General features: G+C 39.1%; 3 protein-coding genes across 3 annotated transcripts in view; 2 read left to right on the top strand and 1 right to left on the bottom strand.

Moving 5' to 3' along the window:
• The first annotated feature begins 1574 nt into the window (after positions 1-1574).
• LOC101166610 (dipeptidyl peptidase 4) lies at positions 1575-15034 on the top strand. Its single transcript, XM_011483965.3, has 26 exons — positions 1575-1747; positions 1831-1918; positions 2395-2490; positions 5623-5711; positions 5802-5876; positions 5968-6020; positions 6127-6199; positions 6363-6480; positions 7758-7912; positions 7998-8095; positions 8178-8307; positions 9652-9687; positions 9809-9907; positions 10016-10086; positions 10626-10679; positions 10766-10875; positions 10951-10998; positions 11085-11183; positions 11896-11965; positions 12074-12268; positions 12415-12469; positions 12717-12816; positions 12898-12956; positions 13048-13120; positions 13956-14029; positions 14560-15034. The coding sequence occupies exons 1-26, from the start codon at positions 1745-1747 to the stop codon at positions 14650-14652; spliced, it is 2214 nt and encodes a 737-aa protein (XP_011482267.1). The 5' UTR covers positions 1575-1744; the 3' UTR covers positions 14653-15034.
• Positions 15035-16903: 1869 nt separating this feature from the next.
• On the top strand, positions 16904-21182 carry LOC101166856 (glucagon-1-like). Its single transcript, XM_011483973.3, has 7 exons — positions 16904-17028; positions 17112-17218; positions 17628-17783; positions 18445-18474; positions 18559-18675; positions 19078-19215; positions 19308-21182. The coding sequence occupies exons 2-7, from the start codon at positions 17121-17123 to the stop codon at positions 19330-19332; spliced, it is 564 nt and encodes a 187-aa protein (XP_011482275.2). The 5' UTR covers positions 16904-17028; positions 17112-17120; the 3' UTR covers positions 19333-21182.
• Positions 21183-22102: 920 nt separating this feature from the next.
• LOC101167104 (sodium-driven chloride bicarbonate exchanger) overlaps positions 22103-24658 on the bottom strand; it is a 43649-nt gene continuing 41093 nt past the window's right edge. Inside the window, exon 26 of the mRNA XM_023965109.1 lies at positions 22103-23771. Coding sequence (XP_023820877.1) covers positions 23696-23771 — 76 coding nt within the window. The 3' untranslated portion in view covers positions 22103-23695. The remainder of the gene's footprint in view (positions 23772-24658) is intronic.

Genomic DNA, 24658 nt, shown 5'->3' on the forward strand with positions numbered 1-24658 from the left:
TTCTGTACCAACTCCCCTAACCTGCAGAAACAGAGACAGAAATAGACGCTGACATCAGAGTCGTTTGGCTCTTTGGTCTTTTTAACACATTTATGTCCTTTTAAAAATGTATTTTCGTCACTGAAAGTGTTTATTGTTTTGAACTCTCTTGGTGGATTATTTTTATTCATCGGACTCCTGATGTCAGTCTGGAGTCTGGAGGACATTAATGATCAAGTAAATAAAGATTATTAACATGATGGTTTTTATGGCCACCACTCTACGACTCCTTCATCCAATGTTTGTTCAAATAATGTCAAATACTTGTACTCCTCACTTTCAGTTTAGCTACTGAAAATATGGTCATTTTTATATGAATATTGTATATATGATATAAAGAAACCTGCCAAAAATGAAGATAAGCTGAAGTTTGAATGAGAGGATTTTTACCATGGTCCGGGTGAATACTTGATTCTGATTGGCTGCTGGGTGTGCATTAAAAAGTGATATACCACAGGATAACCGCACGGTGAAAAAGAAGTTCCGGTCACCTAGCTTAAATGTTTTGTATCACTGCAGCAGCTTCTTTAAAACAACCTTTTGCTTCATCATTTGGACAAAAACAAGCGGTAAGAGGAGAACTTTCTCTCTGAACTGATGCTGTATTCAATCCATTGGGACGATCAGCATATATATGTCGCCGAATCTTGACTGCAGCGGTGGTGCGGCCTAACAAATAGTCCGCTTTTTGTGAATAAGCGATCCAAATTGGAAAAAAACAAGAATTAAGGACTAAAAACGGGTTACCATTTATTTCTTTTGTAAGTGACCATGGTATAAGCAGGTTAATGGCCTTCGAAGTATGCATCATCACTTTTTAACGCACTTCACGGAACCGTCCTCCGTGGCGTGCGTTAAAAAGTGATAATGCATACTTCGTCGGCCATTAACCCTTACATAAAACTGACTTTTAAACCAGTCAACAACCCTTTTGACTCTGAATTGATGCTTTGAACATAAGCCAGGTCTCTTCACCAAGTGACCACCAGGGGGGGGCCTCCTAACCCTTTTGCTGTCTGGTGGGGTCCAGATGACCCCACCCTTACATTGTCGTGTTATCCCTACCATGACGAAGGTGGATAAAGGTGAAGAGGATTTAATTTAATCCATGGACACCAGTGAAGATCAAATATCATTGTGCCTCAGGCACCTTAACGTTGGGAGTGGGGTCATCTGGACCCCACAAGATAGCACAAAGGCTAAGAAAAATCCTCAAAATACATATATAGTTCATATATAAGATAAAGCTTCTAGCAATACAGAGAGAGAAAAAAACAATATAATATTAAGGGCTTAAAGGCTCCTTTACCAGTAGCACTTGCTAGGGGGGGGGGGGTTAAGGGGGGCCTAATGATTCTTCAACCCTCACCCCTACCCCACTGGATGAGCCACTGTTGATAACAGCACGACTTTAGACCTAATAACCCAATTTGAGTACTTTTCAAAGACATTAGTGGTATATTGTAGATTTCCAGGGCTTCTGGGGAAACTCTGCAGTCCTGTCCAGTGTGGGAAACACCCCTCCACCAAAAGCCCTGGCTCAGCATCAGCCTGAGGAACTTTTCCTCTGCGCTCATTGACGGTCCACCTTTGAAACTTCTGATAACCATCAACCGGGGCACGCGGCGCCGTGTTGTTGGCGCTTCTCAGGTCGCTTTTTAGTGTGTGTGTTGTGTGGAGGTGTTCACCGGCGGCACGCGGGACGATGGTGAGTTTGGAGGCGCTCGCGCTGTTTGCTTCACGCGGCTGTGTGTCTGACCCCCCCCCCCCCTTCCTGACCCCCCCTCACAGATTTCAATAGCGAAGGTGCTGCTCGGGCTCGGTGCGGTCGCGGTGGTCGTCACGTTAATCGCGGTCCCCACGGTTATTTTTCTCAGAGGTGAGTTTAAAAAAAACACAAAAACAAACCTTGACCACGTCACTGGAAGAAAAAAAATATGAAGCACGAGCGATGACGTCAAAGAAACAGACAGTTGTGAATGTTTACTCTATAAAAATCTGCATTTGTTTGCTTTATTAAATCACACTTTTCTGTCCAATTTAAGACTCTTTTTTGAACAGTTTTTGATTTCTGATTGTGCGAAAGCTTTTGTTGTCATTTTGTAAATAAAAACATAAAAAGTTCTCAAAGTTGCAGATTTTTTAGGGAATTCTTGTTTTGAGTTTTTTACTATATCATGTTTCAAACTATTGAATAAAAATGAAAAGCACATCTGCTCCTGCTTAAATACCTTCCATGATTCAATGAAAAGGTCATTGTTGGATTTGTTGGAGACATTCCATCAGTTTTGATCACTTCACAGCTTCACACAAAGCTCAGACTCATCTCATGATGTGTGACGTCACATGTTTCAGAGGACGATGAGGCGGCGAGCAGCAGAACTTTCACCCTGGAAGATGTTTTTAACAGCTCCTTAAGGCCAAAGTCCTACAACCTGAGGTGGATTTCAGGTGGGAGACGCTAATCTGTAAAACAGTAAACGTGTCACTGAGTAACTTCACTGTCGTTTCGCCTTGTTACTTATTCACCAAAATGATTGCTTTTGTCATCATTTAGTAAAAGTATTTACTACCTTTCACTTTCTTATCAGCGATGCTCAGCTGGACCAACACTTCCTACTAAACCTTAAAACAGAACATCTTTAGTAATTTTACTCAAAACATTTCAACCAGGTATATCTTGAGAATAATCAGATTAAAGTATTTTAGCTAAAGATAGTAAAAGGGGATGAATCGCGTTTTTGATCGATCTACTGTAGTGCCTCCGATAAGATCAAAATTTAATACAAACATTTTACTTTCTTTCATACTTAACCTTTTTCTGAATCGATTCCCTTTAATAACTTGGTAACGCTTCCTTTTATAGTTCAATACTGACTGGGTTTCTAAGTGGTACTTAAATAGTTCTTTTGTTGCACCTACTGGGTATTTTAGTGGTACTTGCTGTGTATTTATATGGTACGAGTCCCACAGTTAAATGTCCATGGTTAAAAATAACCCAGATTGGGTGGTTTTTTAACTCGACCTTTTCAGGCTAAAAAGGGGACTCACTTTTTTTAGGGTTACTTTAAAACTAACTTTAAATTGGGTTCAAATGAAACTCCTATAACCACCCAGTCAACCAACAATGTACCCCAACATGAAAAACTCAGGAATTGGGTTAACGAAATAACCCAAGAGTGTGTCCTAATGTGGCTCTTGTGGTATTTATACAAAAAACAACAGCACAATACAAATACCCAGTATGTACTACGTAAAAACTTAAGGGGTACAACATAAATACCAAGTAGGTACCACACAAGTAGGAAGCAAATATAAATACACAGCATGTACCCCTGTAAGTACCCAGTAGGTACAACAAAAGTGCCATGTAAAGACCACTTAAATATCACTTAAAAATAGTAAATTTGGGCACAAATCTCTCAACATTTAGAATACCTAAATGTAAGAAAGATTGCACCAACCCAACTAAAAAAATCAGCAGGATTCCTGCTTAGGTAATACTATTTTTTACTTATTTTTGCTGTTCCATTTTATACTTTATAAAGTTAAAATCACAGGCTTCTAGCAACTTTTCATCATGTCAAAACAATTGCTTTCTAGAATTTATCCGGTTTCCTGACGGCCTGTGTGCTCTGAGTTCCAATCATTGACTGTAGATGGGAACTGGACCAAGTTTGACATCTTCCATAGAAGATGGGTCACTTCCAGCTCCAATGAAATAAAGTCCATATAGTTTCCATTTATTTTTTGTAATACAGAGCCGCCATGTTGGAGCCAGGCAACGTCAGTAAGCAGCGATTGGTCCAAGTCATTGTTTCTATGGCAACCACCATCGCCAATCAGGAGTGAGCTTGTTGGAAAGCCACATGAAATCTGTCAAACGTTTCGAACGTGAGATAAAATACTTTTTTTGAGGCATCTGATTGGTCAGTTTTAAATTTGAATAATTTACACTACAGAAAAAAAATATTTTAAAGAAGTTGAATTAGACTCCTCCCTCCTCTGACATTCTAGTCAGTCCAGTTTTCAAGGGTTCCAACTATACCCTGAAACCGCTCCTCTGTTATTCATGTTTAGTTATGAAGCATTTGTGTAGAGAGTACCAGGAATTTAAAAAAAGCTACAAATTTGAAGAGGAACCAACAGTTAAGCCTTATCTGCCTCGAGCATTAAACGTAAAAGTGATGCAACTCGAAGGAGGCAGGATGAATGTACAGGAAAAAACTTCAAACTAGAAAGAGAAATGTGAATATAAAATGTATTAGAGTGTATAAACCATTAAGTTCAAAACTTTAGGTTGAAGAAGCAAAACAAGGGTTTAGCCCTTGTGCTATCTTAGATGACCCCGCCCTTACATTGACGTGTTCTCCCTACCATGACAAAGGTGGATAAAGGTGGAAAGATTTCATGTAATCCATGGACACCAGTGAAGATCACAAATCATTGAGGAAAAATGGTTCAGCGCACTGTCTAGTGGGTCTAGATGACCCCACTCCCAATGTAAAGTGCCTAGGGTAGCACAAGGGTTAATAAAAGTGAAAAGGGGATTTCTCTTCCTACAAAAAAAGGGTTTGATTGAAAACAAAACTATTCAAGACCCTCAAATTTCACTTTAAGAGACAATATAAACCAAGATGTACTAAAAATTGATTAATAATTTTGAAAAGAGGATCTAAAACTGAAAGTGTTTGTTGTGAATTAAAGAAATTGACCCTCTTGGCGGAAAACTTAGCTGGTATTCTGATTTTAGTTGTTGCTCAGATTTAAAAAAAACAGTGTGATATGCAAATTTCAGAGCAAACATGAACTTTTAGCCAGTTTGCCAACAAAAAGTTTGCAAACATGAACCCAGGCCAAAGAACATTATGTCAATTAAGCAGGAAAAGTGTGACAGAAAGTAGATTTTAGCTTTGGAGTATGTACTACTATATTTAAACAGTTTAAATAAGTACAGTATTCCAAAATAGGCTTTGTTGCTATTATAGCCATTAATGCTGCACATTGTTCCAACTTATAACCAAAGACAGAATCAACTAATAAAGCGCATGTTTTCATTGTTATGCCTATGGCTTGTAAAAATATAAAAGCTAACTTTCAACAGCATTAGTCTTTCCGTGACTGACACTAAATAAGATAAACTGCAAGATTATCTGCAAATATTTCTGACAAACAAAAGAAAAACATGTAGATATTGATGCTAACATCATTATATGAGTACAACTCAAAAGATGTTCTTAAAAGATCAAAGCAAGTGTAAAGTAAACAGAATTTCTTTTAGTTTTATATATAAAAAGCAAAGTTCAACTTGGAAATGCTAGTTGTGTCTTCTCGCACAGCCTGAATTAGGTGACGCTCTCAGGTATTTTTCAGAGTTCCCCTCAACTCTGCTTTTAGAACACGTGTTGCTCATGACAGGAGTTGTTGACTCATCCAGCATTATATCTCGATGAATCCCAAAATACTGATAATATAATCACTTCTTTGCTGTAGTTGTGGAGGTTTTGTTTTTCTTCCTTAGGACCTGTTAAAAACTAAAGCTCCCAGGCTCGCTGACTAATTTTTCGAAGCCCCTTTTTACAGACTACGAGTATCTGCACCAGTCAGGCTCCGTCTTCCTGCACAATGTTGTCACCAATAAGGTTACAGAGTTCCTGGGCACTGATGCGTTTGTAAGTAATCCGCTCGTATTCACGGATAAAGATTTTCCCTCTGTGCCGGGTCATGAGGATGTGGAACTTTTTCCCTTTCTAAAAACACAGATGGAGAAGAAAGCTTATGATTACCAGCTGTCTGCCGACCGCAAATATGTTGCTTTTATTAGCAATTACACAAAGGTACAGTCAGGTTTTCATCACACGTCTTAAAAAGGATATATCATGCCTCATAAACTGCTCCATAACTGTTTTTTTTTTTCAATCACACCAGCTGTGGAGACATTCCTTTTTAGCTTCCTATTCCCTGTACAACCGGGAATCAAAGTGAGTACTTCTTTTGTTCCTACTTCAAATATGAGCGGCCAATCGGAGGGACTACCGGTTCGAAGTTCTCCACTTGAAACTTCATGAAACTCACTTCGCTTTTCAGCACGTTTATAACTTCAGCTGACATTCCTGATGGAGTCCAGTACTTTGCTTGGGCCCCAGAGGGAAACAAACTGGTAAGCCTGCTGCTCGCATGCACACAACAGTGAGCGAGAACGTCTGCTTTGAAGTGGCTCATCAAGCTCCAAACAAAACACTACTCAATCCCTTGATTTTAGCAATAGTACGTGCTTTTTGTCTAATTTTTTTTTTCTTACACTATTTTATTTGTATTTCCAGGCCTATGTTTGGGAGAATAACGTGTACATAAAGACCAGCCCTGAGTCACCGTCCCAGCAAGTCACTTTCAGTAAACTCAATGACGTTTTCAACGGGATCCCGGATTGGGTTTATGAGGGTCAGTGGAACACTTGATGCAAAGTTCATGGCAAAACAAAACAACCCGAAAAAGGATTGAATTCTTGAAACATATTCCCTGGTTTCATTTCCTCGAAATAATCATTGTCGGCCTGCTGTGCCGTTTACTGACCAAAAGAATGTGGTTAAACACTTGGTCTTGGCAGGACGATGTGAGCCTGATCGCAACCAGATGTGGCTGCAATCTTAGTTTGCTTCCAGCATAATCCAGCATCAGCTGATAACGGTTTACAATGTCATTACAAGATCGTGCGCAGAAAAACAGGAAGATAATGACGGTTGTGTCAATAAAAACATAGTCTCAAGGTGCCCAACAGTGTTCTATAGAACACTTTTAGTTGGGCACAGATCATAGACCGGGTCTCAAAATTGATTGGGAATTTTAGTTATTTTGCAGAGATAAGTCTATAAAAAAACAAAACAAAACACAGCAATAATCTTCCATTGCCATGCTTACCAACTTATTAAAGGTGCATGGGTTAAAATTCATTTTAGAACCAGACTGTTCTACTTTAGTCTTGTCATTATTTTCTTAAATAATTCTTACTACTGTTTTGGCTGAATGACATTTTTTGTTTAAGTTCAAGTCATTTAGTTAACCCTTTAACCTGCCACCAGCGACAGCAAAGTAACACATGTTCTTTGAACTACATTAATTGTGTAAACACTTTACTACTGTCAAGTATTGTAGATCAACGCAAAGGTGCTTTTTCTCAACTTCAGAATCAGTTGGAATTATGTTAGTTGCGTTAACGGTTGACGAGTTACGGTTGTGCCAAAAATATGTCTACACTGGAGCCATAGCATTAAAGGGTTAAACAATGGACCCTTGCATCCATTTTTAATCAATTACAAACACGGAAGTCGTCCAATGACGGGTCGTCCAATGATTGAAGGGTTGGCGGTTCGATCCCCGCTCCCACCAGCCAAAATGTCGTTGTGTCCTTGGGCAAGACATTTCACCCTCCTTGCCTCCAGTGTGGCTCCACTGGTGTGTGAATGTGCATGGATGATCCCGGTGATGGTCAGAGGGGCCGTAGGCGCGAAATGGCAGCCACGCCTCTGTCAGTCTGCCCCAGGGAAGCTGTGGCTACAACCAAAGCTTACCATCACCAAGTATGAATGAGGAGTGAATGAATAATGGACACACTGTAAGCGCTTTGAGCGTCTGGAAAATCGCAGAAAAATCCAATCCATTATTATTATTATTATTATTATTATTATTAAAAATACATATTCTTTCATTTGTTGTTCCAGAGGAAATGTTTTCGTCCAATCATGCCCTCTGGTGGTCACCTGGAGGAAAATATGTTGCCTATGCCGAGTTCAACGACACAGAGGTGCACACGATAGAGTACTCCTGGTACGGCGACAGTCAGTACCCCAGCACTGTCTTGATACCCTATCCTAAGGTAGGACACTTTAGCAGAAATCCTTTTCTCCAACGTCCCTACATGATTCTGGTGTGCACTCATCTTTCTTTTGTTGTCGTTGCAGGCTGGCACCCCTAACCCTGTGGTGAAGCTGTTTGTTGTGGACTCTGAAAACGTGACGAAAACAGCAGAAGTTCTCGCTCCAGACCCGTTCAAAACAGTGTAATGTCACAGTTTTGACATTGTTTACCCTTCAAAAGACAAGCAAAGAGGTTAACTTAATGTGTGGCGTTTAACCTTACAGTGATCACTACTTGGCGACGGTAACTTGGGCGACTGATAATTGCCTTGCAGTTCAGTGGCTTAAAAGAGTTCAAAACCATCTCATCCTCCAGATCTACAACTTCAGTGGGTCTAGCTGGGATCCAGTTGAGGTAAACAGTTCTAAACTGGCTGCTCATATAGTCATTTTTCAGGGGTAACTGGCAAACCTAGATGCATCCTTACTGAACATCTAGGATCTACTGTATTTATATCCAGAAGGTATATTTTAAAGATAAAGGTAATACTAAAGGTGGTTACTGAGGATTTATCGGTGAGTAACTCAGGAAAGTCAAACTTAAACTTCCATTATTTGGTTTATTTTTGTCTCAAAGTGTCTATTAATGAAAAGCAACAAGTCCATGCTTCATCCAAGCGTGTTAGGTCATAAATTCTTTGCAAGTATCCATTTGTCAATGTTTAAAATTTCAAAAACAGGCCACATCAAAGGCTTATAATCATTTGCAAAGTGTTTAGTGTTTTTCTCTCTGTACATGGCTATATGCTGTTGTCTGTTTGCTTCGATTTGACCGCAGAAAAGGCCATAAAAGAAAACATATGCTACCCTGAAATAGATGCAATAAGGCAATGAATGAAGCTCTTTGATGCAGCGCTAAAGTTTCCTGCGATTGGATATCTAAGTTCTAGTCCAGTAGTGAATACCTTTTAGACATACTAACAAGTATTACATGCCTAACCATAGCTAATGTAGGTTTTTCAAATAACTGGAGGAAACATTGAAATAAAACGGAAAAAAGGATTAAAGGCCTTAACAGCCATCAATGCAATTTGCCATGTCTTCAGGTTTCCCATTATTTAAAGATGCTAGATTGTGGTAGAATTTTTATATTTCCGTCTCGAGTAGCTTTCATAAAATCCTGTCACAACTTATGCACGCTGGTCGGTTGTGCGGCAAACCAGCGGAACCAGTCCGAACGTAACTGATCACAGCGACCAGATGAACCGTGTTCTGCGAGCCGTGGGAAGGCCTTTCCAGAAAGACAACTAAAGAGTCCAGCTTAAACTCCAATGCTGACTTTTTGTTGACAATCGTAACTCTTTGTTTACGCAATTCCAGCCGATTCTGTTGTGGAGAAAAGCAGCTTGGTGCCGTTATGCAACACTTAACGCTAGTATTGTGTCGCATATCGATGCCGTTTTTGTCCGTGTCTCAATCAGCTAAGTCATGTTGAACGCATCAAAGAGTGTGTGTTTTTTAGGAAGATCTCAGGTGTTAAAGAGCTTTAGTTTTCTTTACCTGCCATCTGAAATGGAGAATGGGAACTAATAAGGACACAAGGGGGCAAATAAGTAGTGTAGCAATAACGGAAACAGAAAAAAGCTATACAAGTTTTCGGAAATGGGTGTTCCTCAAGGTGACCCAGCCATCTTGTGTTAATGTGACAAACCTGACCAATAACTGTGGGAAACTAACAAGGTTCGTATACTATTTTCAGACCCTGGAGTTGACAAGCAGTGGATGGATCGGACGGGTACGTTCAAACGCCCCCCTCTATCCTACATAATAGTCCAAAAGTGCAATTTCAAATAACAGAGATTTGATGTCAAAATATTGACACTTTAGGATGAGTCTGTGTTTCTCCTTCCTCAAAGTTCTCCCCATCGGAACCAGTTTTTGCCGCAGACGCCAAGAGTTATTACCTAGTCTTGAGTGACAGCAATAAATACAAACACATCCATCAAGTGGTCGAGGTGGGTGCCGCCATTGTCCGGGCATTTATGGGGCCCATCCAGAGAGAATTTGTTTTGCACAGGATGTACTTAAGGAAAGGTTCATTTTGTTTTGACCCGGTCGTGCAGGGAAGAACCACAGCCGTCACCTCTGGACAGTGGGAGGTCATCGACATCCTGAAAGTCACTGAAGACAGCGTGTGAGTTATCTGTTGGTGCATCTTTGAGATGCACCTTCCTTTCTGACCTCAAGACTTTTCCCCATCAGCTTTATTGACAAGCAATAAGGCTACAATTTGTATATTGAAATACCTTATAATGTAAATTGGAATTGTTTTGGTTGTATATATCAAAATATATTTCAATTCAAATAGCACATAATGGATGGAAAATGTTAAAAAAGCATCAATAACAACATTACTGTTTCTGTAACATGAGACGGATTTGATTGGACATAAATAACCAGAACATCCCATTTCTTTTTAGTCTGACCTTTTGAACCCTAGTTGCTTCCAAAGAACAGAACCCTGTAATAACTGACAATCTCCAAAGACTTATTGCATAAGTTATTAAAAGCATGTGGTATTATCAAATGGGAGGCTTTTAGTTATTTGCTCAGTAAAATTCATGGATGGTTTTTTTTTTTCTCAGAAAGTGCAATTCCAAGAAAAACAAATAGCTATGTCCGTACCTCTCACCGAGTGAACCTGTCTGCTCAAATGTACCATTTCCTCCTTAGATATTTTTCAAGCAATGAAAAGGACGGCAGGCCAGGAGGAAGAAATGTTTATAAGTAAGGGCTTCCCTTAACAAAATGAAGGATTTGCTTTATCAAGACAAATAACTGACTAACATTGTGTGTTTATTTTGTCATGTTAGGTTGACCGGAGGCAGCAAGACTTGTCTGACTTGTAAATTTCGTGCACACTGCGAATATAACTCTGCTTCCTTCAGTCACAACGCCTCTTTCTACCTTCTGAGCTGCAATGGTAAACTGACGTTTTGTGGTTTCTCCGTTCTAAGTAAACCTGCATGACTAAAACAAGTGTATTATGTGCCTTTAGGCCCCGATATTCCTTACCAGGCAATTGTAGACACCAGGAGTAACACCTGTAAGCGGCACTATTGCAATTTTGAACCAACAAACAAAAAAAGACAATATGGAAGTGAAAAGTATCTGTTTTTTTTTTTATTAAAGTGGTCAAAGATTTGGAGGAGAACAACGCATTTAGAAATGAGACATCCAAAATCTCAATGCCCGCTGTGCGTCAAGGAACTATCAAAGTGGATAAATACAGTAAGTAATTTCAGGTAGGATGTACCTTTAATTCTGCCGGTTCAACAAATGAAGTGTAAAAGTGTGTTATGGCACTGATAAGAATACAATAGGCTTAATTCTGGGTTAAATTTTTAACTCCTGAGCTTTTGAGCATGCTTCCAGAACAGTTTGAGTTTTTTGTTAAAAATGCAAAAGCTTTAAGACAGGGGTGTCAAACTCATTTTCCCTGAGGACAGACATCAGCATGTGCATGTGATGTCTGTCCTCAGGGAAAATGGGCCATATATAACTTATACATGTAACTAAATGTAATGAAAAATAAATGTACCTACTCCTTGATGTTAAAAAACTCATTATTATTTATTTATTTTAACTTTTTAAATTGACAATTACAGTTGCATAAAAAACATATTTGCTTGTTATTCTAACATAAATCCTTTTACATTTGATTCTGTCAGGTTAGGTCATACGGACAGTGTTTAAGTCCTAATGTATAGTTGCCCAATCCAATAATTCAATTCCGATTCCCCCTAGATAAGAATAAATGCACACCAATTTTTATTTTAAGAAATTAAAAATGTTTATGCTCCCGCGGGCCACATAAAATTACATAGCGGGCCACATTTGGCCCACGGGCCTTGAGTTTGACACGTGTGCTTGAAAAGATCCAGACAGGATTGCTTGCCCTTTACGCATCATAAAGGAGTTATCTTTGTTTTTTTATGGACAGATCTTTGGTACACAATGCTTTTGCCCCCTGGTTTTGATGAGTCCAAGACATACCCCTTATTAATAGATGTGTAAGTATTTCCAAAAAAATAAAATAAAAATGTAGCCGATTTATTTGAAACATGTTCTTAAACCTTTTCAAGGAATGAATGAATGTTCTTAAACTTGCCAACTCTCAGCTATGCAGGTCCCTGCAGTCAGAAAGTTGACCTCAGATACCGGGTCGGCTGGTCCACTTACCTGGCCAGCACTGAGAAAATCATTGTTGCCAGCTTTGACGGAAGAGGGAGCGGTTACCAGGGCGACGAGTTGATGCATGAAATCTACAAACGTCTGGGAACCTATGAGGTGGAAGATCAGATAACAGCGGCAAGGTAAGACGAGCGAGTCGGCGCATCTCAAACAAACACCCTCTTTCCCTGAACGGCTTCATTAAACTGGATTTTTCTTGCTTCGTGGCTGACGCGTCACCAGTCAGAGGATGACGTCAGAAATCACTCGTTTTTGGTTTTTCTTTCAGGGAGTTCATAAAAATGGGCTTCATTGATAAAAACAGAATTGCGATTTGGGGATGGGTGAGTATTGCTTATTGTTAAAATGTTCAAATAAAATAAAAACTAATGCTTAAACAAGAATGCTATCTGAGGGAAATATGTTGTCCCCAGCTCCTCTGGTCTCATACCGTCTGTCCATTTGGGCTATTTCATAGTTCAAAGGGCAAAGGATGGCTCTAAAAACAAGTTAATGTTTTACTCTGATGTCCGTGTGCCTGGCTTTTTGCCCAATGGTGAGCTAAAAGAGCTCTTCGTCTCTCTCGAACAGTCATATGGGGGATACGTAACGTCCATGGTGTTGGGTTCTGGAAGTGGAGTTTTCAAATGTGGAATGGCTGTGGCTCCAGTCTCTAAATGGACATATTATGGTACTTTTTGTTTTTTTCTAAATATGTTACAGATCGATTCATTGAAAGGTTAACACTAAAGTATTGTCCCCCTTATAATAGATTCCATCTACACCGAGCGCTACATGATGCAACCTTCGGAGAATCCTAAGGGCTATGCTGTGAGTTTCATGGTTACTATTGTCACCCAATACCAACATTTCCCTATAATCGGTCATGGCATTGCCTTCACACAAACCTGAATCTGTGCAGGACTCAACAGTAACTGCCAGAGCCAAGAACTTCCATTCAGTGCAGTATCTACTTGTTCATGGAACAGCCGATGGTGAGCTCTGCAATGTCTTTAGCTGTATTACTTTTATTCAAGTGTGCAAGGATTTGATTTCAAGTGGGTTTAATTTATTAGTTTTTGTTTTAAAAGAATAGATGTCTTAGAATATTGGAAACCAAACCAGCAGTTTCTAGCAGTCAAAGTCGTAGTTGAATAGTTTGTCATCTATGTGCTGCATTCCAGTAAACAGTTGAAGCACGAAGGGGAAGTGGGAAAAGGTGAAATTTAACTAAAATGGTCCAAATGATAAAATAATATAAACTATGTTGGTGTTGATCTAGTTGTGTCAGACTTTGTGCAAAAACTAAGCAAATTTGATAAAATACATAAAAACTTATGTAGAATATGATCGAATAGGCATCATCCGTCACGTCTAAGCATTCAAATCTACATTTTGTCAGACTCTTTGTTTTGTGTTTGAGATGACGTTGGATTTCCTCGTTCCTGAGAATATTTTCTGATATCAGGTTTAGTTCCACGTGATTCTGGACTGGAACCGATTTTGTTTTCTTGATTCATGTCTTTGTGCAACATTGGTATAAACTAATGTTATGCTGATGACACCCTACTTTATTAAGCCTTAAGAGTACAAAAGAGTTAAAGAACCTTAAAGTCATTAATGATGTCAGTACAATGTATTTTGGTTCAAAAATATTCAAGAGCTATTTAGAAATCCCTTGGTTGTAACGCCTTGTATTTGACCAAGTATTTGTTGTGGACCTACATCAGTCCTTCATTTCACTCATCAATTGCATCTTTAAAAAGTCTGGGCACACACACTCCCATCCAAACATGCCTCATTAATCTTTTTTTAACTGTGTTTTTCTAGATAATGTTCATTTCCAGCAAGCAGCAGAGATCTCCGAAGCATTGGTAGATGAGCAAGTAGACTTTGAGGCTATGGTGAGTTTTCGTACATTTTCTGGAGATGAGGTGCTGAAAACGGCTCAGAATCATGTTTTTTTGTTTGGTTTGAGGGGATGTTTGTATTTAAATAGTGACCTTTTCTCCAACTCTAGGCTGGGATCTTGACTTCTTTGTAGTAACTGAAAGTTTTAGGTCATAACCGACCCCAAAGGCTGGTCAAGCTCACCCATAAAACAGTTAATAAAGGGTCAGCTTCCTATTGATTTAGCTTAGGTAATTCAGGCATTTGGGGGTCCTGAAAAGAAGCATTTGGAACATGTCCCAACAGAAGAGGTCTAATGGGCAGGCCCGGGACTCCATAAAAAGATTACATCTTGCTGTTGGCCTGGTAACGCCTTTATGTCCCAAAGGACGAACTTGAAGAAGTGGGCTGGGGCAGGAAGGTTAGCGGGTCTTTGCTTTGCATGGTTTGGCCTTTACAAACCCTTCCGAGATAAGACGAGGAGAATAGAAACAAAGGGGAAAAGGCCAACGACAAACTCTCCGTCTTTGCTCTCCTCTCTTAGTGGTACACGGACAAGGACCACGGGCTCAGCGGTTCGGCCAATTCCCACGTCTACACCCACTTGAGTCACTTCCTGAAGAGGTGCTTTGCATGAAGTCGTCACCTGCGATCGCTGAAAGGACACATTTGCTAGGATCTCTTTTGGGAGCAAAAGTGTTAAACCGTCCAAACTTTGACGTTTTGATGCACACCATTAGTAATACTGGTCTGTATGTAAATCGGAGCTTAATGTTGTTTTGATAAATAAATAAGCATTTAAATGTGATTTTTCTATTTACGTAGATTGTAAGTGAGAGATTCATAGTTTAACTTGATAAAAAAAAGACAAAGAATAGATGTCATGAAAGGGTAAAAACAGGTTTTTGTGGTGAATTCTGGAGTTTGTATTTGTAATCAGGTATCACACGATACGCCACACAAGCTAAGAGATTGTTTCCTGAATGCCGTGTAAATAAATTCCTTCATGATAAATTGTTGAAAATCTTCGTTTCATTTTTCTTTCACAGCAGCTTTTGGTGACGAGTTTGAAATTGTTGACAAGTTTAAACTAATTTGAGGATCATTTTGATGTCGTACACTTTGCATAGGTACAAAGACATTAACAAATTGCAATGACCAAACGCATCATCCTTTATGACTTGGAGAAAAAAAAGGTTACATTTTCACATTATCAGTATAAATAACAGTATTAATACTGTAGTTAGAGTAAAACTCAAGGAAAAATAAAATAGGCTCATGCTTTTGACAAAGCCATCAAATGGTAAATAGTTTTTCTTTTTTGTTTTAGTTCAATAGGGTAAAAAAATAATTGTGATTTTTTTTTGACAAGAAATCCGTTTTTTATGTTTAAATTTTACAGAAAAGCTGCAACAAAGCGCAAAGTGAAAGTGTTACCTGTACTTCCAGTTTACGTTTGAGGATAGATCTTTAGCAGAAATTAGTTATTTTTTTTCCCTACTTAGGCTCTCGACAAATTTCAAAGCATGGAGGGAATGTGAAACGTCTTACAAATATCACATATCACAAGTTTACTTAGTTTTTCTGGAAAGGAACTAGGATTTTCAAACTAAGAGTCCCTTTGGATTCATTTCCTTTGGGGTAATCTTAAGGGAAGTCTTGATCATCTTAATGATTCAAAAAGAATTTTTGCAAGACACATTTCAGATTTGCAACATGATAAATATTTACAATTTAAGATTTTAGGCAAAGAGGACGTGATGCTCATGTCTTACGATTGTCACCTTATATTAACATAAGTAAATATCCAATCATGTCAGCTTCTTGAGGAGGTTCCTGCTTATTTATTTATTATTCGTTTTTGTTGGTTGGCTCGCTGCTATTGTCTTTATATCAAAACAAATAAGTGTTTTATGCTCATAGAAAATTGTTGATTAGGTGTTAAATATTTGAAAAGCTTAGGACTTTTTGACAGGGAGTTATTTTGCTTGTAGTCTGATTTTATAAATGTAGGTAAATTAATAGTCACTTTTAGTATTTCTAGCCATTTGTAGACAGTATTTTAATTTCTCGAGGGGCCTAATTTTATTGTTTTACATTTAAAAGTAATATAAAATAAAATAAGTTGTAAGAAAATTCTATTTATTCAAGCATATTTTGTTGTTACTGTGGTCTTTAAAGTACTTATTTACAGTTTTGTACTTTGTATTGATTCATTTTCCTCCATTTTTCTTTGGCTAACAAGCATGGAGTAAAGAACTTGAAAGATTATTATTAATTTCAGACTTTAAATTTCCTTTTTGTGTCTTTAGTTGATAGATTTCTTGGTCAAATTCACCTTGAGTGATTTTGAGGTTATTTTCCCTCATATTAAAGCTTCCGTATTTCCATATTTGGCACAAATACAGCTAGTAAAACACACGCTGTCCTAATGTATGGAAAGATTTAAAATTGAAAAAAAAAGAATAGAATTTCGACTGTAAAATTCTTTGAGCTTTCAGAAATTCAATTTAAAAAAGTGCTTTTGCAGTCAAAACCAGTGAAACTTGTAATTCGGTCTGCGATGTGAAAATGGATCAATATTTTCAATAGCTTGATTGAAAAGGAAAAAAAAACACATCAAATATAGACTCAGAGAGCGTCCATCAGCTCCCCATCCTGACGACACAGTAGCGCATTAAACAGCTCTGATTGTCTGTTTGACAGGATGAGCTGCAGTTGTTTGATCTTAACACCAAAGTAGGAGCAGGCATCACGCATGAGTGGCCCCCTTCCTTCAAACGCTCGGCTCGTTGAGTCGGCCCTCCAGAGGGGCCCCGTGTCTAATGGGTTGAGAGTAACGGGATGGCCCCTCCCCCCCTCCACAGAGTGGTAAAAAAAAAAAAAAAAACTCCCCACCTGGGGTAGATCCTGCCTCCTCCTCAGGTATAAAAGCCTAGAAGAACCGGTAGATGTTCAGAGACAACAAGTGAAGGAACTAAGTGCCGCTTGGAAAGAAGAAAAAAAACAGAAGGTGAGTTTGGTTTTCATTTTAGGTCTCCATCAGGGACACTTTGGTCCCCAAATGAACGTTTGGTGCACTGAAACCTGTCGCAGGTTCCAACCATGAACAGCCTCCACACGCTGGCCGCCGTCCTCCTGCTCCTCGGCTTTTTCCACCATAGCTGGCAGGTCCCTCTCCTCCAGAATGAGGACAGCTCCAGGTGAGATCCGCACTAAAGTTGACGTTTCTGTTACTTTTAAATATAGTTAGAGGGAAAATAAAAACAATTTTCTTTTAATCAAACTAAATCTAACATTTTTATCCTTGCTCCTCAAATTAATTGTAAAAACCCATATTTTTCTAATCAGACTTACTTAAATAGTGGTTTAAAAGACAAAGGATATTTTTAAAAGAATTACTTCATTTTTCAAATAATATGTTGTCATTCAAGCATGTATTTTCCTTTATCAACATTAGGAGCTTAATAAAGTTAGGTGAAAAATAAATAAAGGACGGCAATTCATTAAAGCCAAATTTACAGAGTTGTGTAATTTTTGTTCGTTTTTTTCCCAGATTGAGAATTACAAGGGTCTGATGAATCAATGAAAAAGATTTTGTTTATTTCCAAGTTTTGCAGCAGACGACACGTTAGCTGATGAGCTCCGGGAGCTGTCCAGCATGAAGAGACACTCGGAGGGAACCTTCTCAAACGACTACAGCAAATACCTGGAGGACAGGAAGGCGCAGGACTTCGTTCGATGGCTGATGAACAACAAAAGGAGCGGGTTGGTGTCAAATTATACCCCTTCAGAAAGCTGCAAGATTCAAACGAGAAGATTTCAAATGCCAAAATGTGGTTTTTTTGAGCAAGTTGTTGATTGCTTTTAGCCCCAGAAAGTTTCTAACTTTGCGTTACGCTGCTCGAATAAGAATTAAACAGAAAATACTAAATTAACTTTAGGGGATATTATTATTTTTTGGGATATTTGTAGCTTTTGTTGGGGAAAAATATATAAATCCATAAAATTAATTGAGTTTAAATAGACATGCCTTTTTTATTTTTTTTAACTACTATTGTTGTGTCAATGTTTCAACTGAACTGACATTTTTAAAGTTGCTTTTTAGTCATTCAAGCTACACTTGAGCTCTTGTAGCCGCAGAAATCCAATCAATGAATTCATATTTCTTTTTTGGTACAAGTAATATTACCAAGAATGAGTTTAGAGGTCTAAATATTCTAGAATGAAATGTATTTTGTAGACTTTTATTGCTGGAAGATTAGTTAAAAAAATTGGCCAAACTTCTCAGCTGACGTCCATAACAGACTGACACTTGGATAAAATTTAGACCAGTTTGTACCGTTACTATGCTTAACATTTAATGTGATTCCAAATTAAAAATTGTTGCTAATTTGGGTCTCATCTCCCTACTCATGTCTCCAACTAGAGCGGCTCTGCCTAAGCCCAGTGAGAAGTAGTAAGTCAGACTAATGTTGATATAGTTCATCGTCACCACTGGTCGGAATCTCTCCAATTGCTTTTTGTGGTATTTTTTTTGTAGTGATGCAGGCAAGCGCCATGCAGATGGTACCTTCACCAGCGACGTGAGCGCCTACCTCAAGGAGCAGGCAATCAAAGACTTTGTTGCCAAGCTCAAGTCCGGGCAAATCCGAAGAGAGTAGGATGTCCTTCGTATCTCCTTCTCCTCCTCCTCCTCCTCCTCCTACAGTACCCGTGAAACAACTTGTGTTTGATTCCAACATCCAGCCAATCAAATGCACCCTTCTTTCCCCATCTTCTGACGCTTTTTTCTTTTTACCGATTTCCTGAAATAAAAATCACCTAAACTTTTCCGTTGTGTTGATTTCTGTCCTTTTCACTACACTGTCAAATGAAACGAATGCAGAATGAGGGAAGAACTCAACCAATCATGTCACGATCACGGAAAAAGAAACTGACAATCCTGAATGAGGATGACGGATGATTTTGTTTCTTGAAATCGAAGAGCTGATTGCGCCGGTTTCCACGCTGTGACCCGCTGCGGCCTGTGTTTACATTGTGTCCCTGTGTACGCACTCAGACTGGACAAGCTGGATGAACCGTTCAGCAAGAGACATGTAGACGGAAGCTTCACCAGCGACGTGAACAAAGTCCTGGACTCCATGGCGGCCAAGGAATATTTACTCTGGGTCATGACCTCCAAGCCGTCGAACGAGAGGTGATCCGACGTCCCTTCCTGCTACCTCTACTGCTCATGCCTGTTATGACTGTGACCTTTTCTCTGTTTCTTCTTTTTTTTTTTTGCTGCAGTAAGAAAAGACAAAAAGAACAGTGAGGAACCCCCCCCCCCCTCTGCGCCGCACTCAAAGAAGCCATTTTCAGGAGGAACTGGAAGCCATATTTGATCTGCTTGTTTCGACGTCAATGTCTTTTTAAAAGTGTCCTGTTTTCCAATGTAATGCAAAGATACAAAACTGCCACTCTTCCACAGATATATGGTGCACAACCAAAATTTTGGAATTGAGGGTGTATTTTTTTTGTATGAATTATTTTTTTTATGTCGCTAAAAAAGAAAAAAACACTGCGCAAAAACAGTCTTGGGGCGTTATAAAAAGCACTTGTTTTAGTAGACTCATGGTAAAGCAGTTTTCCATTCATTTTTACATTTAGAGGCAGATGTTAGTCGAAATCCATTTTATTTTATTCATCACATCCAACACAATGGTTCTTAGGAAATATTGGGAGAAAAAAATCAACCGAATAAATTTGGGGTTTTAAAAAAAATTATATATTTAAATCTAATAAAACGCAGTTTACTACAGACTGTGCTATTTCTTGAGAGCATTTTTATGATAAATTGACTACGCTTCTATGAAATCCAAACCAAAAGAGGTGAAGCCACTTATCTTTTAATCCATTAACACCAGAGCTTTAGCTACTGTGTTAAATGTCTTTCAAAGCTTTGTTCACATCGTCATCGGCGACGCGCATTGAAGCGGCACTTCTAATGAAAAGTCTAGGCAAACGTACGTACAGTATATGCACGTTTTGGGTTTCCGTGTTCGTGCATCTTCGGTCTACATATCCAAAAGCCACGTTGAAAGCTAAACCAGGTGGACCAATCAGGGACTCCGATTTGGTAGAGACGTCCCCTTTCATTGATTGAAGTACCAACCGTGTAAAAAATTAATCAAGGAGGACAAATTACGGCTTGTGCCCGGCCGAACCTATATGACACCAAGTCTTTCATGTATCAGAATAGAGCTGTAAGACAAAATAACCTGGAGCAAAATTCGCACAGCCGATTGTCACGGCTTTGACTTTTTGCACCAAGGCTCTTCCAGCTGTAGGTGGTGGACATGCGCTAGTAGAAGAAGCCCCTCCCTGCTTGTCCAGTGTGAACACCGCAGGACTAAATGTGAGTTCCAAGAGCTTCGTCGCTTGACTCCTCAACCGTTTACGCAAGTCATGCAATTCCAGGCGATTCTGTCGCATAGAGAAGCGGTGGGAATGCAATACTTTGTTAATAATGTGTTGCTTTTCTGTGCTTTGTGGTGCAAAGCCGAAAAGTCCTTTCTCCACGTCAGAATCGGCTGGAATTACATTGATCACATAAACGGTCAAAAAGTTACAGAATGCATGTTATTTAGGTGATATCTCTGGTGTTAAAGGGTTAAATTGAAGCTCGGTGGCCTATTGGTAGAGCGGCTACCCTGAGACTAGGATGCTTGAAACTCAGCATTAAGGGGTTGAACCACGAAACGGTTCATGATCTCCACAGATCTGCAGGTCACCGCTCCCCAAGAGGATGGGTCAAACGTGGGGAACAAACTCTGCACACACAGGTGTGTGACCTTAACGTTTTTAATTCCCACTTTTAACATAAATATTGTGACAGAAACCAAGGGACATGCGGAACCGGAACGACGGAGGTCTGGCCCAACTGTTGGAGGCGGCGGTGCAAACAAACTCAATTTACTACAGAAGAGAAAAGAAAAAACGGTTGGAGTCAAAACAAAAAAAAGTTGCTCATTTGCAAAAAAATCCGAACCCATTTTTGCAGAATACTGTATAACTACCTGCTAAACGGAACCATCATCGTTGGTATTAATACTCATCCACCAACCTTTGACGTCTTACTGTGGTAGTAAATAAATCAATCCTTTTTGTGCTACTGCACATCGACCAGCTATTTGTTTCTTTATTCACATGAACGGAGCAATGTACGTAAAACCCATACAGCATGAAGTCTGTACAAAAGAACTAAAATTACAATGCAGGTTTACTAAATCATGTACTTTATATATTACTTTGAATAAGCTTCTTTTTTAAATATTTAAAAAATTCTCTGTTTTCCGAAGCATCAAAGTACAAAGTGCTTAAACTTTAAGTGAAAATAAACACTAAATTCCTTTGTAGACTTTATTTTTCACATTTTTTAGTTAAAATGGTCAAAATTGTCCAGGAATTTAATAGGTTAATCAATAGTAAATGTTCATTTTCCTCTGGAGAGGTTTGGTTCTTCAATCCATGGAAGAAATTGAAACCCCCTTTTTTTTAAGCAAACTGTTTTTTTAACCAAATGAAATACTCAAAGTTGTTGATTCTGCAACAAAGTTGCATACAATCTGTCATGTTGGACCGCTGTCTTCGCCTTAGGTCAGCATACGTGAAAACTATTAAATCGCTATGTGGACCGCAGACGTGCTTCATGTTCTGGTAATGGTTTTATAAGCAGTGTTAAATTGAAACCTTCTGACCTTGTGTTAGCACAGGTAAGTGATCTGCAGCAGCAAAACAAGCACTTTTGAAGAATGGCTGCAACTTACCATGGAAACCGACAAAACGAGCTCACAAATACCACCGTTTCCATCAAACCTTTTCCTCTGATGGCGAAGATTTTGGTTTAAAATATTGAGGAAAAGGCACTAACCTTTGGACATGACTGCCTGCAGACTGTTTGGAGGGCTGGGCGTCGTCTGCTTTTGGTGTCCCACAATTTCATACAAACCAAAAACACCTTTGGTGGAAGCAACGTGGTCAGCAGCAACATCATTTCAACCTGTTTGCGCTTGAAAAATAGGAAAATCACGAGTAAAGAAAGCAGCTTTTTAATGTGTTTATTTATGCTCCCCCCCGCGTGTGCCAGTTTATTCTCATGAAACAAATCACAATTGCACAAACAGTTCTGAACTAATAGTTCTCTATACAGGTGATTTAAATAATTACAGAAAATGTCCGTCTATTACTACCAAATTTAAGGCAGAATTTCCCGCTCCAGTCGTCAAAACATTTGATATCGATATAATTTTTTGACCAACTTTTAGTTCCTTTAAGTGAGAGTCAGTACTTTAAACAATGGGAAAGTTACATCTACAAGAAAAATATGAATTTAACACCATGTTAGTAATATATTAGTAACATTTACATGAATAAAATATAGTATTTCATTTACATTAAGACTCTTTCCCATTTATTTGTTGCCCCTTCCCCCCCAAAAAAGGATTATTGCATCTCTAGAAGTACTCACGGTCCTGCAGCGAGTTTCATCGTCATGCAGGCATTTGCTTTCAAAATAAAAAGCCAGGAAACGTTTCGCTTCAGATGCTAACATCGTAGGGGTTGTTTGGAGAGGAGATCACATGTTCATCGATGGCTGACGAGATGAGCAAGTAGGAGGAAAACATGGAGCCTCTAAACAAACACCCAACAAGCTAGTTTTCTAAAAGCCAAGGCGCTAGCGGTAGCTAAAAGCCACCAAAATATGCTGCCATGCTAACTCGATGTCTACGTTTTTTCAGTGAAGCTACCCCTGAAAAAAACACTACAATCAAAAGGAATTATTTTGGATTTAATGTGCTTTTTTTCTTTTCAATGAAAAAAAAAAAAAGCCTTTTGTAGCGGGGTGTGGAAAAATAAGACGAAAGAAAGAAAAGTCTAAGAAGGTAGCTATAACCTCATAGTAATTGTATGTCGACAGTCAATTTTTTCGTTTAGTGCTCAGCAGCGACGCGAACGCCAAGTTTTCCCAAAAAGTCAAAATGATGTCTTTGACTCGATGGGGAAGAGCTCGACTCGAGGAAAGACATTCAAAATGTGAAATAGCAATGGAGAAGACTCTAGACTCGTTCACCGACACGGAAACATTGAGATTTACAGAATATATCAAACTTAATACTTTTAAAGTAACTAGAGTAATGAATACCTGTGGGATTCATCTTTATTTGCAAATGCTAGTTTCGCGAGGCTAAACATTACGTTGAATGCTACGTAAAAATCGATTTGTGGTCCTTTTTAGGCAGCTTTTTAAAACTTCTGGTTGTTGAAAAAATGTAAAAAACATACAAAGTAGAAAGAAATAAAAGAAGACTTTAAAAATTGGACTAATTGGCCCTAAGTAGTCACAATTGTCGTGTAATTCTGGCAGCTGCAGAGTTCAAACACAGATAAAGAGTATATATAGAAAAAGAACATCCATGTGTTTTTCTTTTGCTTGTGTAGATGTGGTTTCTAGAACATTTGCTTTACAGGACCTTCACACAGACTTACATGACGATAAGAAATAAATAAAAACACAGTGTAGCACAGTACGAAAGGTGATTACGTGTAGCACGGAATACTGTTTTTTGTTTTTGCTTTGTTTTGTTTCGTATGATGAATCCACTGACAGCACAGCGTCACCACCTGTGTGTGTGTCATCACAAACTTGTCTCCCTGTCCAAGCTCTTCTCGTGTTTTCGTCGCTTGTGTCGCTTTTCGCCATCTGTGGCGCAACTGCACGCGGGAAGAAAAAGACAAGGACATCAAAACGAAATGAAAGCAAACGCTCTGAGAGGGTCGGTGACATGCCTGCAGGCTAATATTGAGCCGTTTCCACTCAGCCAGAAAACGGAAAAGTTCATTTTCCTCGAATGCAGTGAAGTTTAAAGACCCACTCCAACCGTGAAAGTGTTCCCAGTGGTCTTTTAAAGTTCCAAAACGTGTGTGGTTTTCTAGGACATAGCTTCTGCAGAGCGGCAGGAGTTTATTAGAAACCCACCCCCTTCCTCTCCCGCGGTTCTTGAGAGCTCTCTGTTTGCTCGTTCTCCCGCTAGCTTACAGCCCCTCACAACGCCAACCAAACATTTATGGTGCAACTAAAATGGCGAGCAATGTTGGAGCTATCCAGCAGTACGGTTTTGAGCCCAGATTCCATGTTAGGCAAGGAAAACGAAGACGTACGCGGATCATTAGAGTGGGTCTTTAAACCATACATTGATATGATTGATTTTTTTATTTATTTCAATGTTAATTTGCTTCTTAAAAATGATGTGTCTTCTTGTTGGAACCCGAGCTAAATCATACTGCTCAGTGGAAACGTGACATCACAAGGAGCTTTATTACTGTCTGATCTACGACATGCTACTGTCAAATCGGTAAACATGCAAAACTGAACTACACTTATCTACTCAACCAGATCCATCTTTAAACCACTGTGTCGTCAGTAAACAAACTAAATTTCTCACACGGACACATTCCTCTATCAAGACACGGGACGAAACTCTGCATGCCAACCGGGGCTGCTGGGAACAGCTTACCTTTGGGATATCAGCTTCTGAGAGGTTAGGAAGGGGAGCTTAGGGGCGGGATGGAGCAGAAGAAGCAAGCAGGACATACTAGGT

The sequence above is a fragment of the Oryzias latipes genome, chromosome 2 (genome assembly GCF_002234675.1).
Source record: "Oryzias latipes chromosome 2, ASM223467v1".
NCBI lineage: Eukaryota > Metazoa > Chordata > Actinopteri > Beloniformes > Adrianichthyidae > Oryzias > Oryzias latipes.